Consider the following 19,233-nt stretch of genomic DNA (forward strand, 5'->3'; position numbering starts at 1 on the left):
TTAATGTATGCCCAAGAGGGGAATCGCTTGCTGGTTTAAGCATTGGGAGCAGTGATATTAACAAGCATCACTTAAAACAACTCCTGTATTTAAGATTGGATCCAAATATTCCAACCTGTCATGAAAATACAGACGCTTATTAATTTTGTTTTGACCCTGGTAAATTCAAACAATCTGGGGATTCAGATAATACTATCGAAAATCCAAATGTTAGAAATTTCTTAATATTTACAAAGTCAAAGTTTTAATGTCTTCTTATTTAGAGAACACTTTTTTTTAATTTTTCTTAGTACTAATCATAAATACCATTAGAAAAAAATGTCAAAAGCAGTCCTACATATCCCCAAAGCATTAAAATTAAAGATCTGTTCAAAAATTGAAAATTAACATTTGAATATATTGAAAAATTAGATAAAGATCTTAGATTTAGTAATCTTGTGGAGTTCTGGGTTTTTATTTATTCACATGTACAAACCAGAAAGTGCTTAAATTTTATAATTACTGACTTTTAGATATTACATGTATACAGATCTTTAAAAATAAGACTCAGAGAACAAACTCTCCTTTGGTCATAATAGGTAGAGACGGTGTTAGGTCTTTGGTTTGATTTTGTTTCTCACCCACATTTATCAGGAGGAAAGAAAGAACTCTAGATGAAGTTAATCTTTAAATTCCCTTTTTCCAGATGCCAGGATGAGGCCTATTCAACTAAGACGGTCTTACTTCAGACATGTTAATAATATTCATTAAGCACAGTTCTCTCTTACGTTTAGTCAGCTGCTGATTAGTAGTCTCATCCTACCTTGTTGCTTTTGACCTACCCTTTAATAAGATTTCTGTAAATGGCTAATTCCATCCACTACAATTTTAACTCACAGGACAACCTTACTGCCGTGTCTGGAGGCCACTCGTTGTAGCCTTCAATAGCTGGGCTTTACCAATCCTCATTTTGCTGCTCTAGTGATAGTACTTTTATCTTTATGAATCAAGCCTCTAGAGACCAAATGCTGAGGTATGGTATTCTATATAGCAGAGAGAATCGTGTCCCTTATTTCTAGTTAAATTATGGTGGTGTGAGATTAAAAAAGGAATGATTCACTCTGCGGCTGAAACTTGAAGATTTTAAGCACTTTAAGGAAAGACTTTTTTTGAAGCTAAGTGATGAAGTATACTTGAGCTCAATGAAAAATTTGGAAATTGTTTTCCCATGCACTATCAGCCGCAGTCTTCATTAACTCATTCAAATGTTGCAGCTGATTAAGGATTGTGTTTCACTGGTTAAACAGGAAAAATCTTTTATTTGCCTTTCAAATGGCATTTCCCAGTGGTTTCAGTTACCATCTGTTTCTGATAACTCCCCAGTTTAGCTCTAGCCTAGACTTCATCTCTCAACTCGTGACCACATAGCTAAGTGCAGAGCCTACACCTTACTGAGATGTTTTAAAGACTCATGAACTCAGCATATCCCAACCCATCTTATGCCCTTTCCCCAAACACTGGGACTTCTTTCACCATCAACAATTCTAGGGATGGAACCTCCAATCATGTTTGCAAGAGGCAGAAATACACGAGGCATATTTGAGACCACATGTCAAAGTTCATCGTCAATTCTTGACATTTTTAACTAATATATTAAGTAAATCTGTGCATGCTTCTGTCTCCGTGTTTGCTTTCATCATCTAATTCTTAGCTATAGCCATATCTTCCTTGGGCCACTGCAGTAGGAATCTGCCCCTCTGCTCCTTTCCCACTCTGGCCCTCCTCCTCCTATCCAGCGTTCTTTGCTCCTGCTGGGGTGATCTCACAAAAACGTAAAATGTTTGTATTTTTTGTGTAGCCTAAAACTCTCAAGCAGCCTTTCCTTTGAACAAAGAGTAAAAAGTATAATCTTTAACCAAGCCTACAAGGCTCTCTGTGCAAGAGCTGACTGGTGCCCTGTGATATTTCCTGATGTCTGTAGGCTTCACATTTTGGGATATAAACAAACATCACATAGTTTTCCATACCCTGTTTATAACATCAGCATTGCTTTATTGGAGCTGGTATGGAAAGAATTGAACTAGGTAGACCCTCAGAACGATGCTAATAATAGCATCTAAAACATGAACCTAAAACAGATGATGAGTAAAATTATATGAATTAATGGCCACAAAAATCAAGAATAATTTCTTGTTCATGAGCTCAATATCTATGCACGATTTAGCCTTACTTATGTCCTTTGCAAGGTGAGCTACTATGAAGTTATCGAATAAGGTTGTCCTCCATGTTCTAGTCTCTTTTGGACTGGTAACAGGAGCTGTGTTGTGGTTCTTTGAAGTTCGACAGATAGGTGCACACCCTGCATTGCCCTTACTATGTGGTTGAGTGGCTCTAGCTTTCCATCTCTCCATTTATAAAATGCTCAAGGTAAGTGTGTAATTCCCTCATAGGTCTTTGCAAGAAATGAGTGAGAATGTTCATTTAGAGCCCTTAACACACTACCCCGCACAGATGAACATTCCACAAATGCCTCCTACAAACATCCTCTGTGTAAAGGAACAGCAGGATCTCCTTCATGCATTCATGACACACAGAGCTCTTCCTCCAGGCATCAGTCAGGAAGAAATCCCTCTGGCCAGAATTCCACCAAGGACTATGATTGCCCAAGGGGGATGCTGTGCTCTTAATAACCTCACCATTTGTGGAAGCTTTCTCTAAGCACTAAACTCATGGAATTAGTGTTGCCAACACAACTCATGCATCCCTGCTCAATCAGGGAAAATAAATACTTTCTTATGAAAGGGGAAGCAATTTTGGCATAACAAGAAATCGGGCATTTATGCATGCCCGGATAATTCAGTCTTCTAGGGTCATAGCCACAATCTGTTCCCAGCTCACTCTTCTTCCAAAAGTTAATACAAGGTCAAAGCCATTTCTACCTGCAACTTTGGTTATAAGTTAAAAACAACAACAACAAACACTGTTTTGTGTCCACCGAATATTTCCTCAATCCAAGAGACCATTATTTGAGAAGTTGGTGATTTTGCTGGGTTTTGCCCCAAGTTGTCTTATGTTAGACCTCTTTGGTCAAAAGAGTGTCTTGAGGTGGGGTCCAGTGAGCATTACTGCTCTTATTAAAAAATATTTTCTTCTCTTTCTCCTAAACCCACAATTTCCACAAAATGACAATTTATTCACAATTTTTTTTTTTTTAAATTCTGGAGTTCTGACCTAGGCACTAAATTGATTTATACAGATGAACTCTAGCTTTCTTTCATTTTGACCAAAGAAACGGGCCATTTATTCTCATTGTTGAGCCCCCATTCCATCCCAGGAAACCTTAGGTACTTTGAGATCATTTATCCCATTGAATTGCGTGAAGGCTTTGCCAATTTTTCTAATCATTGGTGTGTTTTTTCTCCTGATTTTCTAAACATTCTTTATGGAATGTGAAGTTTAACCTCTTTGCAGTAGGATTTGCAAGGATTTTTCATAGTTTTTTTTTCAAATCTTTTTATTTTGCCTTAGGTATTTTTTTATAGAGAAGATGTGTAAATGTAATTTATCAGTCTGACTTGTCTCTGCTCTATTCCCATTACTACAATAATGTCTGGCTACAGTTCTGTGAGTCCTTTGTGAATGAATGGGCAGCAGCTGGAATATAGGTTGATTATGCCTATAAGGGTCTAGGTTCTTGAGCTTATTTGTCATCTCATTCTTCATCTTTTCCCGGTATAGTCAAAGTACTTCAGAAAACTGTTATGGTGCTTAACACTGACAAAACATCTATCTCAAATATAGATAGTTATTTGTGAACCCAGTGAATCTAATTAACAATTGCATATCTTAGAGGTCATCTCTGGGACAAGTTCATTAAAGTTGTAATAAGAACAATTCTCAAATTTTAGGAATTAGAGATTAGAAAGGCTACAAAATAATAGAGGGAAGCCCTTCCTTGGTTTATGGAAAACTAGGGAATTTAATCATTTTTTCCCCAATGGAAGGTGCTTTTTTTTTTTTTTTCAGCAAGTACAAGGTATATATTATTATGTGAGTTATCAGGGAGGAAATTGGGTTAAGGATGTCATAGTTAACTTCCCTGCATTGTTTTAGATGATAAAGTATTCCGTTTTTGAAGTTTAAAGAATGTTAACAGAGAAGTAGCATTTTCTAAGTACTGAAAATGCTTATATAAGAATTTAGTCTTTCAGAGAAATCTTAAATTGCAGACTCAACACTGGAATAATTCATTACATTTCCAGGATTAAAAAAAAATTATTAGTTATTTATCAAAATGTTTAGAATGTGAAACAATCTCCACTTATTCCTTTGCTATATTCCATGCAGAGAGAGTTCCTGTAAATAGCACAATTTGTGGTTGATGATAAGCTTTCTCCCTGAGAAAAAATAATAGTTTGTGTTTGTGCCAGATGCTTTTCCAGCATTAAGTGCCATAAAAATTCCCTAAAGAGTGTTCAACAGATAAGGCAAAGTGCCAAAGAATGGCAGAGAATTAAGTTGAACCCTGTTCACATACAAAATCCGTTGAGACACCATATGCATTTTTCCATTTTAAAATCAAAATGTTAAATTAATTCAGCACACATTTAATAGGCACCTATTCGGAGATCCATACTAGGTTCTAGGGCCAGAATGATGAGTAACACCAGGTCTTTCTCTCTCTGCTGAGAGAGTCATTCTCTATTAGAATAAACAGACATTGAACTCTTCTTATGTCAGTGACATAAGTGTTATAACACAGAGATACTCAGGACTCTGTGGGGGAGGTGACACGTGATGAGTAGATATCTGCCAAACAAGTAATGGTTCTCCAGACAGAGGGAAGGAGTCACGCAAAGGCTTGGAAATTATTTCTTCTTGTGGTATTACCCTTAAGAGAATAAAAGGAAGAGCTATGGCTCCCTGAGCTACACAGCAATCAGTTGTTCTCTCTAGAGAGCATACATGGTGACTGTGAGGGGTCAGGACTGTAGGGTTGTGCCAGGGGACAGGTAGGTTGCCTGGAGGAGGAAGTTGGGGGTTATTTAGAGGAAGCACACATGCCATGCAGGGAAATAAAGCCCTCTTTCTCTGTTACTGATACCAATACCTATGACAGCTTGACCCTCAAGTATAATTAGATTCAACATTTGTAACTCCCCTCCCACATTTTAAGTGGTACGTGACCAGCATATACTGAGCAGAACGTTAAGCTATGGGTGTTGTGACAGGATATTGAACACTGGTTGAGTGGTTAGACAAAGTGGTTTTTCTGATTTCCATATAAAACGTGTTTGTGATTATATCACTAGAGTTAAAACTCATTAGAAGTATTAGGCTTACAAAAAGCTTCTATCAATATTGACCAAACTTAGGCAAAGCCAGATATTCCTTTTGGCTTCATTACATCATCTACATTCCATACTTACATCATGCATCCATACCAGAGCCCACTGTGAGCCAGTGCCCCCCAGCCAGGACCCCACCAAGAGAGGTCAGTGAGACAGCTGTTTGGATTCCAAATACACAAAAACAGTGGTTTCACAGCAGGAACCAGGCAGGACCTCTCAAATTAGCTTCTCTCACTCAAATATGTTCTGTACTTTAGCACTAACCTTAAATACTTGAAAACATTAAGTGCGCAATGCTTAAAAGTCATGAAGTCTATAGATGCATTGAGAAACTTTGATAAGATAAGTGAGTCCATCTAGATTACTTTTTTTTACAGCTACATAAGTACTTAGTGATGAGGTATTTTCTTTGCTTATAAAAAACCAAAGAGTTACCTAATGTATCTGAGAAACTGTGACAACCCTCTCTTCTTTTTCTTTGTTTATTTAGAATTTCTTTCTTCCAGAGGGTAGTGGTGGTGTATAAAAATCACTCTACTCTTGTGGCACTATCTCTTTTGTTCTATTTTTTTTCAATTCCTGCAACTCTTACTGTTCATTTCTGTATTGAAAAGTACAGAAGACAGGAACACATTTAAAGTAAGGCATCAATCACTTGAGCTCAGAGAACACTCTTAATTGAATCATGTTTTTTTACTTCGGCACTCGGTGCAAGGAAATTTTCATTTTTATTCATAATGCAGTCATCTACTTACATGTTAACTACACAATCAAGTGTTAAAATAAATTATTAAATATTCTTTATGGGACATGTGATTAAGTGATAAAAATATCTATATCACATCATTTTCCCCATTATGTAAGAGAATTTGAAAGGTACACATATTCACAGCAGTAAGGCAAGTGCAAAACAATGAACTATTCTGTCTTTTAAATTTCTTCTTCAAATATTTTGTTAAAAGGATCAACAGGAGAGACACTTTCTTAACTTACCTGAATGGTCTTCATTTGTCTGCTGGCTAGAAGTCTCCCTTGGGAAAAGAGCCCTAAATACATAATGAAAGAAGCTAGACATGACTAACACTAAGTCAGTTGGATGCATGTAAAATAGTAGATTAGATACTTGTTATAGGAACATTTTAAACGTTGTGCACAGGGCTTGATTTTTTTTTTTATTTTTTTCATACAGCTGGGACTATTCCCAGGCCCCTGAAAAAGAAACCATAGCAAAGCATTCAATATAAAGGTAAAATAATGGGGTCAGAGGATCATTCTGCAATAATAATTAGCTTGAAAAGAAAAGGTAAAAACTGGAAAGAGAAAATTTCAAAGACTTGGGAAGCACTTCTACGGGGTTTTAGAATTGCTTGAAAGTTACTAAGGTTGATTTGCTCTTTTGCATCCATCCCTCTTTGGTAGAAGTTCCCCAACTACCTGTGGTCAGTTATTTTTTATTTCTTACTGTGACTTGTTTTAAAGGAAAGGAACTTTTGGTTTTTCTTGGGTGATACCCATTGTTCACATTTAATGTTAAATGATTCGATATTAAGCTTTAAAAATCTAGACTTTGAGGGATGCCTGGGTGGCTCAGTTGACTTTAGCTCAGGTCAGATCTCAGGGTCCTGAGATAGCCCTGTGTCTTCTGTGGGCTCCACACTCAGCAGGAAGTCTACCTGAGATTCTTTCCCTCTGTCCTTCCCAGTCCCTCTGAAATAAATAAATCTTTTTAAAAAAATCTAAACTTAGGCTATTTATTAAAGAAGGGGCTATCTTTGAAGGAAGTGCTCTAGCACATTTAAGATGCATGGTTCTGAAACTTTAGTATGGGCTACAAGGACCTGGAGAGGTTGTAAAACCCACTTTGCTAAGCCCCCAGCTCCATTGTTTCTGATTCAGAATGGCTCAGATAGAGGGTGAGAATTTGCATTTCTAGAAAGATCTCAGCTGCTGCTGCTACTACTGGTCTGAGGACCACACTACGAGAACTAATTCTTTATTTATATCAATGACAATGAAGCTGAGAGTTGATAATAAAAGAATTAAGATACAATAAGGATAGAATAACAATAAGATAGAATAAGAATAGAATAGAAATCTCCGATTGGCATTTGCAAAAGTAATATTTAGAATATTTAATAAGCTGCTGACCAATATAAAATGCATACTTGTCCTAACCTATAGGGCCGAGTCTGTAAACACTACCTCAGTACTAAACTTGAGAGAGCATATACAACATAAAAACAACTGTACATGGATAAATCGAAATGTTGAACTTTTTCATGAAGTGATTTTTAATAATCCCTAAAATGTAAATCTAAAGTAAGTGTTTTAGAGTTTAGGATACTATATCATGTTTTATCATTTTCTTCTTTATGTCCAAAACAACAATTTAAGCTAGAATTAAAAATATCCGATACTTTCCAGAAAGAAGGAAAGAACGAAAGAAAGAGAAAGAAAGAGGGGAAGGGAAGGAAAGAAGGAAGGAAGGAAGGGAGAAAGAATTCGTCTGACTTAAGTATCATCCCTCCCCTCCTCAAAAAGGATTATGACTTGTCTAGTAACTACTCTTTCTTTTTCTGATGTTGCCTTTTAATATGATAGTGTTCATTTAGTTTTAATGCATTTTCATATATGGTAAAATTACATGATATCGCAAGCTCACAAAGGCTACCATGTTCCTTTTGAGATCACATTTGTTCATGAAGACTAATTGGTTATGGGAACTAGATGCGTGTGCTAACAATAAACTTAGTTTTTAAAAATCATATTAAGACACCTCCTATTAAAGAGGGGTAGAGTAAAAACATACAATGTGTTGGTGGTAACGAGATAAAATGATAGATGGGACGTCTTTCCCCAAATTTTCAGTGAGCTTCATAAGATAAAAGTGATTTAGCAATTGGCCTCTTACTTAGATAAGTAAAACAAATGCATGTGTGTGTGTGTGTGTGTGTGTTTAAAAGAATGAGATTCCTCTCCCACTGTGGGCCATGTAACAATTATTTTTGTCCGCTTTGGGACTTCAGTTGCATTTAAACTTGAAGCCATTTTGAAATGCTAAAGATGAAATTTGAAGATGAGAAAGTCTGACTGGCTCCTGATAACTGGGATGTGGTGATGACATTTAAAGTGGCATCATTCTATTCTACAGGAATGTGTGTGCATATCTTTAATGTCAGCACTTGCCTCTGGGATGACACTTGTTAGATTTCATGCTGTCATGTGCTATTTCAAGGTCGGTAATAGTGATGTTTATTATACAGTACCCTAATATCACACTCATTATTTAAAAGGAAGTTGTCAAAGCCCGGTTTCTATTGTTCTGCTCACGTCTGTGTGTACTGTGATCTCCTGATTCTGTTTCAGTTTTAAAATATGGAATGCTGAAGTGTGCCATAATGAAGTAGTACATTTATTTAACCTTGAAACTATTCTTGTGAAAAATAATGGTTTGCTTGTGTCTGATGGTTTCCAAGTTTCCGGGAGTGACTTGATTCAGAAACTGGCTAATAATATGAAACAACCCTGAGGGGTGGGAATATAGGGTGGTATGGGGTATCCAGTGCCTCTCTGCGCAAAGGAAAAGCAGCCGAGGTCCAAAGAAACATCTCTGGCCAACTGCTGTTTTTTCAAAATCTCCCAGCAGAACTCCAGCTTTGTCTATAGTTACAGAAATATTAGATGGAGCTGAATAATTTATTCAATCCAGGAAGTAGTCAAAAGGGGTAGAGAGAGCTCACTGGGTGTACTTCCTTCACGCAAGAAACACACCTTCATACAGCCCACCTGTATCAAGATGGATCAAAAGTTAGGGGGTCAATATGCATGGACTAGAAAAATCTAAACCAGGAAAACCCAAGAGCAGTCCAATAAATTCTATAAGCATTCAGTGAAAGTCTATGACAAAGAAAATGTGAAATATCCAGGAAGGGCTATCTGTTTACATTCAATTTCCAACTTATATGCCTACATCCTGTATGCCCTGCATCATCGTTATCACCTCCAGGGCTGTCAACCCCTCTATACTTTATATTTCCCCAAATTTTACACATCCAGATCTCTCTGCAGCACTTTGGATCTTCATTTATTTTTCATATTTAGGGAAGGCTTAGTTACCTTTTTTCTTTTTTTTTTTTTTAGTCAGATGATTTTTAATTAAAATAATTATTATCAAGATGCTTTGGGACTATTATTCAATTAACAAGTGAGTAAGCATTTTTTATCATGTTTTTTAATGGATCAGGTGTCGCACTTAGGAGCCCAACAACTATTGCTCATTCTGTCACCCCCTTTTCCTCATGACTTCCTGAGCCATTTCACTGAAATGAGCCAGCTCATTTCACTGAGCCTGAGTTGGAAGCATTGGCTTAGCTGTACCTGTGCAGAAAATATTTTGGGGGTGTAAGTACTTTCTTCACTTGCAGAGGGTTTTTTGTTTTTGGGGTTTTTTTGTTTGTTTGTTTTTTGGAGTGAATTTCTCAATATCCAAAATAGTGAGATTCACCTGGTCTTATGGTATGTTAAAACAAAATCTTGTGTGATTTGAAATCCTACTGAGAATGAAGATTTGTTAGGAACCCTAAAATGTGTATTTTGGTGGTGAAGTGGAGATAGCACTGTTAATCTAAACCTTCTCTTTTAAAATGTATTTTATGTAAAACATTCACTTTTATGTCAAGGGTAGGAATGCTGACAGAAGAGAAGAACTTCACTTTAAGGGAAGTATGTAGCCAGATGCCTAGAGAAGATGACTATTTATATTGTGGATTTAATTGAATATAGCATATTGCCCTCAAAAGAAATGGCCAAAGGACTTGATTTATTAAAAAGGAGAACTGGGCAGAAAAAAAGGGGGATGCAACTATGTTCATCAAAGTAGCATTCTTTATGTAGAATCAACCCAATCCAATCTATTACTGGTTCTTCAATTAACTCTAGCAAGTCTTAACTTCACATTTTGGCTCATACTATGTCTTTTGATGTTACGTGTTGTTGGAAAACTTGTAACTGATGCATGAGTGTCTTCTCTGTTCAGACTGTTTCTAATATAAGTTCCTTGTCCAGTGTTCTTTCAATAACGGTACCTAGTCCTTTGAGAACACTTGTCAGAATGATGCAAATGAAGGTGTGGATTATTTATTTATCTATTTATAAAAAGATATTTTACCGTAACCCTCCCTAACACAGTTGCTGTGACAAAGAGGAGAGTGTGGTTATTATTTTTTCTGGCAAAATGGAGCCAGAACATGGAGTGGAACATGAGTTTAAGTAAGTCGTGGGAAGTGGTAGGTAGTCTTACCGATACAGTCCTCCACTGAGATTTCTTCTTTGTGAGGTGACTTTTTAAGAGTTTTGAGCTGATCTAAGAATCTGACATAAGAATCTCCCTGCCCTCTCCCATCCCAACCCAAGCCACCAAGTCTTCCTTTTTTCCAATAAACACCAATAAACACAGAGTTCTTTAAAATGATTTTCTATCTTAATTATATGTGTCTCTAGTAACAACAACAACAAAATCGTGTTAAGAAAATGTAAACTTGGGAAATACATACTGCTGTTGAAAAAGAAAATCCCGGAAATCACAGATAAAAGAATAGCATTAGTGTATTGGCCCCATTAAATAGTCAAATCACACTGGAGCCTCCTGACAATGGGCTAGAGCGTGAAAGACCCACATGTTTAAGGAATGCCACTCCCTGGAATTTCTCAGGCTACCTCTGTAGGAAGCAAGGAGAAAGAAAGAATCAGGAAATTGCCCAACTTTGTGTGCTTCATCTGGACGTAAGCAGTGCATTTGCTTTTGAACTCTCGAGCTTCAGTCTTAGTCTCCGGGGTGCCCACTTCCCTTGTTATATGTGAACTTTCCTTGTAGACACCTGTTGAAGGTTGTATTAATAAGACACACTGTAGAAAGAGAAAACACATTTCCCAAGCCAAGAAGGTGAGAGCTACTCTTTTTTGTGCGGCCCTTGTTAATCTTCGGGAGCCCATCATCTTCTGTAGCAAAACAAAAGCAATATGAGTATAGATTCTTACCTTTTTTTTTCCCACTCCACCAAGAAAACGTTGTCAGCGTGTTAGTGTTCAGCTACATTTCTCTTAAGACAAACGATAGAATATTTCTTCCTTCGGTCCAGAGGTTTCAGAACGTGATTCCCGTTGCTTTCTAGCATCATTCTAAATAGCGCCCTACTGTTCGGCCACCACCAGAATTAGCTTGAATGGTACCTATTATTGAAAGGGAGTCTGTATTTGCAGTAATACAGAGAAATGCCAGTTTAGAAATGAGCCTGATTGCATGGTTCATTTTGTTCTCCTTTGTAGAGCCAGGCTGCGGCCCACTACAAAGGCACGAAACATGCCAAGAAGCTCAAAGCACTGGAAGCCATGAAAAATAAGCAGAAATCTGTAACTGCCAAGGACAGCGCAAAGACTACCTTCACCTCCATCACTACCAATACCATCAATACCAGCTCTGACAAAACAGGTTAAGCGATGATCTTTGTTGTTGTCATCATCGTTGTTTGGGGGTCCCTTCCCTTGTCTAGCCCCATGTCTGTTTCCTTATGTTCCTGCCACATCGATTCATGCTTGATCCATCTTTCTGCATAATGGTAATTGTTTCCCCTCATTTTTCCAATACCCTTAAGCAATTGATTAAGATAATCACTAGTTATATTGCAGATTTTGCATTCGAAATGGTCCTGGGACTGCTTTAGGGGGACATGAAAGCATAAAGGCACTTGAAGCCGTGTTTCTGAGAAGCAAACCTTTTCACTATGTATCATTTCTGTCTTGTACGCAGCACCTTAGCCTATAACCGCATGGCAGATTTGATTTAACTGTGAGTACACTGCAACGTATGCCAAATGAGTCGAGAAGGCCCCAATAAGGGCATTATTACTGACAGGACTTATTCTCATAAATCCCAAACACTGCATTGTTTTAAGTAGTGGCTGTGTGATTCTGGGCTTGTTATGGCTGGGTAACCTTCCCTCTGCATACCCAGGTAAGTGTTATTGATACCAATTATTCTTTTTAACAGAGTCTTCACAGTGAAATAATGGCCTCTGAATGGCCTCTTGGGATAGTTCCTGCAAGCAACCAGTTTATTCATGGCGGGAGAAGCCAGTGGGTTTCCCTAAGCTGACGTTTTTAAATATAAGACCGCTGGTCCTCAATATTTACATAAAAAGAAGTTCTGTGTGGCTCATTGATGTATCAATCATACATCAATTTATAGAACACAATGGCCGGTACCTGTTGGTTGTTTTCTAATCCCTACAAAGGACGCTGGTCAAGAAGCATTTATGTCATCATCAATAGTAATATCTTAACTAGAAGAGAATCTTCCAGCCGTAACTGATGAAAATGTAAAATGCTACAGTGAACAAACAGACCAGATTAAAGCAACTTTATTATACACGGTGGCATCGATTAGACACATATATGCTCCTCAAAGGTTCTGGAGAGATGTGTGCTCCTCTGTGAATCTGTAAGGGATAATGATGTTTGCTCTGAGTTCCCATGACACACGTCATGTCCTTTACCTAAGTATTATTGGTAGATGCATTGTGCCGCCTACTCCCTGAGAACCCCGTGTACTCTCTGAGGCTGAGCGCACCTGTCATCTCTGTACCCTGGAACCTGGTCTAGCATGCTGTAGGTACTGAGTAAAACATCTGTTGAACAGCTGCATTTTCTCTCACTCCTTTGGTTCTCTGACTCATCCAGTTTTCTGTCACAGCATACTAAAGGGGAAAAAAAAAGCTCTTTTCATGTTCAATTCTTTGGTATCCAGAGCAAGAGCTGGATTATGCCATCTTATTAATTCAGATATAAAACCTTATCAAGAAAGCATTAATCTTTTCTCTATTAACTGAAAATTCACTGCCTTATTTTGGGGGCTATAGGGGAATGAAGAGTAATGAAGCAGGTGAGTGTAATTTCTGCTCCTAGATATCAGGGTACAAATTGGGATCCCTAAAGCCATATCGCCATAAAGAGTTTTTTTTTTTTTTTTTTTTGGCAAAGGATAGGAAGTAGGAAGGGCAAAATAAATTCGTTTGATATAAAGAGAGGGGTTTAATGTAAAGTTTTTGCTTGTCCCCAGTCTTTACTGTTCTTAGCTATTTTTATCAATTGCTATTTGGGTTACCTTGTCTCCCCCCCCTTTTTTTTTCTTGACTCTTCTTTAAAATGAAAAAAATCTGTTAAATTGAGGATTCTCTTCATTTAAAAATATATTTGTACATGGTGGGTAAAACTGCTAACTTGGGTTAGGAAATGCTCCCATGTATATTGTCTCTGGATTATGTTTATTAAGAATAATTTTTTAAAATTGGTAAAATGTGATAATGCATCTATGTCTTTTATGTGTGGATAATCCATGAATCACAATACAACCTTGCATATTATGCAGTAGGGTTAAAATTTTATTGTTAAAAAACACATGATCTGTGATTCTAGAGTCTTATCTCTCTCTCCTTCTGCCTCCAAATATTTAACTATTCTAGGAAACAAGAATAATAAATGAGTTATGAATTTATGAATATATAACTCCATCCCTCAATCTTAGACACTGAAATGGAAAGGTTGGCAGTCATCAAGCTTCTGTCCTTTTAGAAGTTAAATGGAAACAGGTTTGGATTGGGCTGTGGAGAGAACCTACATTTAAAAAAAAAAAGAAATAGACTCCCACCAGAGAGGTCAGCACTTATCGAATGGTTGGAATGGTGTTGAAATGGTGAAGGACCCTTTCAAGATGAAGCTAAGAAAATTTCAGAAGGACAGAAAGGGTAGCAAAGTCTATAAAGTTTGTACAAATATCATGAAGCCAAAGGAAGAAAGTTATGAGCGTCAGAATTACCTTCCCTTCCTAATTCATGGGAACTTATACCCAGAAAAAAAGTTATATAAGTTGAAAGACTAAAAATTTCAGCACACTCATCAGATGCTTTACACTGAATTCTGTCCTTAAATTGGGATTTCAACAAATCTACCTATGAGAGGTAGCTCAAGAGAGCTCCCGTCTTTTTATAGCCTTCTTACCCATTTGTATTGCAATATAAATTAGTTGCATCTATGCTGAAAAATTGGAGTTTTCTTAAAATTGTTACTTGTCCTTTATTACTGTCTGCTCCTTCATACTGATTAGGAAGAAATACAACCCTGAAAACAAGATGGGTCTCTGAGCCAGTTTCCTAGAATAATCAAATACTTGGAGGCAGAAGGAGAGAGAGATAAGACTCTAGAATCAAAGATCATGTATTTTTTAAGAATAAAAAACTTAACCCTACTGCTTAATATGCAAGGTTGTTTTGTGTTTTGTGGGCTTATCCATACAAAGCAGATATAGATGCATTAAATCACATTTTACAAAATCATTTTTAATAAAAATAATCCAGCTGTATAAAAAAACCAATTGCTTTTAAAAATGCCAAGTATACAATGATTTGATAGATGAGCACCTTAAATAAGGGTGGACAACAATAGTGAAAAAGATAAGAAGTGGTGTGGATTTAATTAGAACATTGATTTGGAGGTTTTCCTGGGTTTCTCTGAAATACAAGCAGTAGAATAGTCCTAATAAGCAAAGTTTCAGTGCAGAGCTGCTTGATAAAAATAATTTTGACAGACAATTTCTCTTAAATTCCTAAATCATATATTATGGGTTTTAACTGGTGCCTTAGGGGAACAAATATGTCTACATGACCTGTGGGGTAAGTTCTTATTCACGATCTATAATTTTGGGATTTTTTTTTTTTTTTGTCATTGCTTATGTCAGTCTGCCTGCTGGCATGGTGAGCAAAAAATAATATTCAGTTATCAACCACCAACTGCTCACAGAAAGCCTACTTCCCCTACCTTTAGGCAAGGTGAAACTCCCTAACATTAAAGCATAATTTTATTTCTCATAATTTAATGAAGGGTGTTAGGTTAGTGAATTGACACAAAGAAAAATTTCCAGACAAAAATAATATGTTTAAAAATATATCGAACACTTAAAATTGTTGGTACGTAAGAACGGTTGCTAATCATTAGAGATAATTCAAAGAGCAAACGTTTCCAAATATGGCCAAAATGATTTTGTCTCATCTAGCAAGTTTTTTCTTTTATAATGTCGGATTTTCTAACACAGAAAAAGTAATGAGAAAAATTAAGAAGTATTCCCAAAGTAACTTAGCAAATGTAGTTCATTCTTCTTCCTGTGAAATGACAAATTCACAAACGTAGAATTAAGTCCTAGGCTTGGTCATCTTCTGATCTTTCTTTAGTTTTCCATTTTGGGTAATCTTGTTCATTCTCATGGTCTATGAGTTAGGTTAGTTTATACTGCAGTCATAACCAACCTCCAAATCCTAGCAGCTTTTACAACTAATTATTTCTCACACTACATATTAGCTGTGTGTTTTGTTGTTGTTGTTGTTGTTTCCAGATTAATTTAACTTTAGGCTAAGCTAATGAAGGAGTCACTAGTTGGGCATTGCCAGTCTATAGTAGGGGTAGAAAAAAGATTGTGAATCAATAGGCTCTCAAAGCTTCTTAGTGGGAGTGACATATAGTATTCTTCTCCCTTTACTTTGTCAAATCTCATGATCAAGATTGATTATCATGGGCAGGGAAAAATAATCTCCTCGAGGAAGGAGAAGCCGAAATTAGCAAGAAGAAACACAGCATTCCTTTGTGGCTTCAACTATCATTTGTCCCTAGATGTCTCAGCATACCACATTTCTAGGCTAAAACCTGACCTGACTTTCCATAACTTATTCCATGACTTACCAGTCATTCCCTGGGATGGCTTGTCAACACCTGTTTTCAGGTTCACAAGGGGAAAAAAAAAATAAAAAAGCTTAACCTTGACCACCATCTCCAACTTTGTCTCATCCTGTCTTCCTAGTTTCATTTTTAGTCCTGCAGTTCACAGAGTTGAAACATCCTAGGTGTCTCTGCCTCTTCTGTCTCAGTCCATGTCTATTCAGGTGCTGGAATCCACTCCCCTCTCATCCTTTACTTGTTCCATCTTGGTTACTCCCCTCATCCTAGCCTCGTTTGAGTCTGTGCCTTACCCATACAATTGCCCTAATCTCCGTGCATGTCCAGGTGTCTCCTCTTTTATCCCTTGTCAACCATATCCTTCATTCTCTTGTCCATTTATACTATACAGGGAAGATCATAACACCTACCCATTCAGAAACCTTCAATGTACCTTCGTGGCTTAGCCTCATGGTCCTCTGTGGTTTGACCACAACCTACCTTTCCAAACTTCTGTTGCTCACCTGCAATTTTCTGCACCATAAACACACCTTATTTTTCTGTCTCACCTTCATTTTCTGTCTTATTGTTCTTCCAAATTTCTCCTTAAAAGTATGTCACTTTTCTTCTCTCTGCATCTCAAATCCCATAAGAATCCATACCTATCATATTCTTCCTAAATATAATTTTTATGTCTTTACCTCCACCTATTGCTAGATGACATATTCATTGAGAGTACATACTTGATTAATGATTAATCTGGTTATTTTTTTACAGAGTACTATTTGTACAAAATATAATAAGTAAGAAGCTTTAAAACTTGAAGTGGTCAGCTTTGTGTTTTTGTTCTTGATTGGGGGAATATCGCAAAGCTTTAGACTTTTATAATTTGTGCATAGATGGTTCCATGGAAGAGCAATGGTCCTCATTAATCTAAGGAATTCTGAGATATTGCTCATCAGATTTCAGAGTTTTCATAAAGGTCATCAAGTCTAATCCCTAATGTTTGTTTGCTTATTTGTTTTGAAACTCTCTAGATCTAGAGGTAAGGAACACTTGACATTTCTAATGTCCCTTCAGTGACTATCTGTCAGGAATTAATTAGGCTATATATTGAGTATAGAGATATACCTTAGTCATCTAACTGGTAAGATCTGAGAACATTTCTTCTGGTTCTAGTACATAGTTCTCTTTATCAAGTCTCAGTGAATTGCAAATATATTCATGGGATAAAGTCGCTATGTTATTTAAGTTTGCTCTATTCATCCTTATGATTTAGTCCTCTTTGTATCCCCTTTTTTCCCTCTCTCTCTCTTTTTTAAATTTAAAATTATAACCCAGAGATATTGTATTCATATGACTCAAAGGTGCTGAGAGTGAAATGTTGTTGAATCTATTATTGAGAAGCAGTAGAAATGCAAAGGAATATTTGCTTGCTCTGGGTTAATTGACTCCAAGTGTTTATTTGAATTCACATTATTTGATCAGGCACTTGAAGTGATAAACCTTTCTAATGACAAAAAAGATTTTTGAGGGGTGTCTGAGTGGCTCAGTCAGTTAAGCGTCTGCCTTCACCTCAGGTCATGATCCCAGGGTCCTGGGATCGAGCCCCATATCAGGCTCCCTGCTCAGCGGAGCCTTCTTCTCTCTTGCCTTCTGCTTCTCTCCATGCTTGTGCTCATTCTCTCTCTCTGTCAGATAAATAGAATCTTAAAAAAAAAAAAAAAAGACTGAAAGCAAACATCCAGAAACAAAGTCTCTTTGGGAAATTCAATCAGTTGTAAGGTCACAAAATCTGGGTTCTTTCCTAAGAATTACCCTCTAAAGTCAGCTGTTTACAATAGGCCCAGTGCCAGGCAAAGATAAGCACAAACATTTTTCCCCCTTCCATTTTGGTAGAATCCAAATCATAACAGTGGTAAACTGGAAATAGAAATAGTAGATGAATATTTTGTTAGGAAATACTAATTCCAGTGTCATTTAGGAGATGGGTACACAGTTTTTAATAGAGAAAAAGTGGGAATTAGCTTTGTTTTATTTTCATAAGGAAGATGGGAAAAGTTGTTTTTCTTGACATAGTCCTCAAACAAATATCCTAAATGTTGAAAATAACAACAATATACAAGCTGGGCTTGATATCAGAAAGTTATGTATCTTTGGTATTATATTATATGTTTGTATATATGATATAGTATAGTGTATAGTATATATAAATATAACTATAAAACATACTTATTTATATGCAAGATTCTATCTTTCATGTCTGCTCCTGAAATATCCCATGGTCTTCCTAATCAGCATTGCCTGCTTTCTATAAGGAGAGAAACACATACTTTTGTGGCTTATGAATCTATAGCTCTGTTGAAATTTAAGAAGAAATATGAAGTCATTTGAAAAGGGACACATTTCTATCAGCACTTAAAGAGCTGATGCAGTGGTGTACAAATGCTCCTCTTGGCTTAGTGGAAATTGTGCTAGCTCCTGGGGTCTTTCTTTTCTGACCCATTCTTCCAAACAAAACCTCCCTGGGACAATCAGTACTATGATAAAGGACCCCATTGCATGCCTCTTGGGCCAGGAGTTGAAGTATCATTGTGAGAACATTTATGCCTAAATTGCTTTTTCTTTTCTTAGCACTGGCTCCTGACATGCTTCAGACTGGTCAAAGATAGAGACTTTTATCAAGTGTTCCCTTTTCAAGATGTGTGATAAGTGCCAGCAGAGTGTGCTGGTAGCAGATCTCTAGAGAGAGATTGAAAAAGAGAAGGGAAATTCAGAAGGGAAAAAAATCTAACGCTCATTTGAATATTGTGGCTCCAAGAACTTTGTATATGAATCAGTGATGACAACTGTATATTAAAGATGATGTGGAAATAACACAAGATATTCTATCCTGTTCTTCTCATGCATGAAGAAATCAAGATGAATGATGTTTTGCTGGTCCTATTAGGCTGATAAAGGTTTTGTCTTAGATACACTACATAAAACTGCTTCTTGACACAGAAGAATTTCATATTGAATTATTCATCTGGACAAGAACATGCTGTCTTCCTCAACATAATGAATGAGTGAAACAGTTATAGTCCTAAAATTTGTAAAGGACGTGTTGTCCAGCTTTGTTTGGGTGCAGGTGTATGGTGTGCAAGAT

General features: G+C 36.8%; 1 protein-coding gene across 2 annotated transcripts in view; it reads left to right on the forward strand.

Annotated features, from left to right (window-relative positions):
• The window catches only part of ZNF385D (zinc finger protein 385D), a 914,313-nt gene that overhangs the window by 815,711 nt on the left and 79,369 nt on the right, over positions 1 to 19,233 (forward strand). For both annotated transcript variants that reach the window (XM_032331133.1, XM_032331196.1), the window contains one exon: positions 11,655 to 11,817. In XM_032331133.1, coding sequence (XP_032187024.1) covers positions 11,655 to 11,817 — 163 coding nt within the window. The remainder of the gene's footprint in view (positions 1 to 11,654; positions 11,818 to 19,233) is intronic.

Source organism: Mustela erminea, chromosome 1 (genome assembly GCF_009829155.1).
Source record: "Mustela erminea isolate mMusErm1 chromosome 1, mMusErm1.Pri, whole genome shotgun sequence".
Taxonomy (NCBI): domain Eukaryota; kingdom Metazoa; phylum Chordata; class Mammalia; order Carnivora; family Mustelidae; genus Mustela; species Mustela erminea.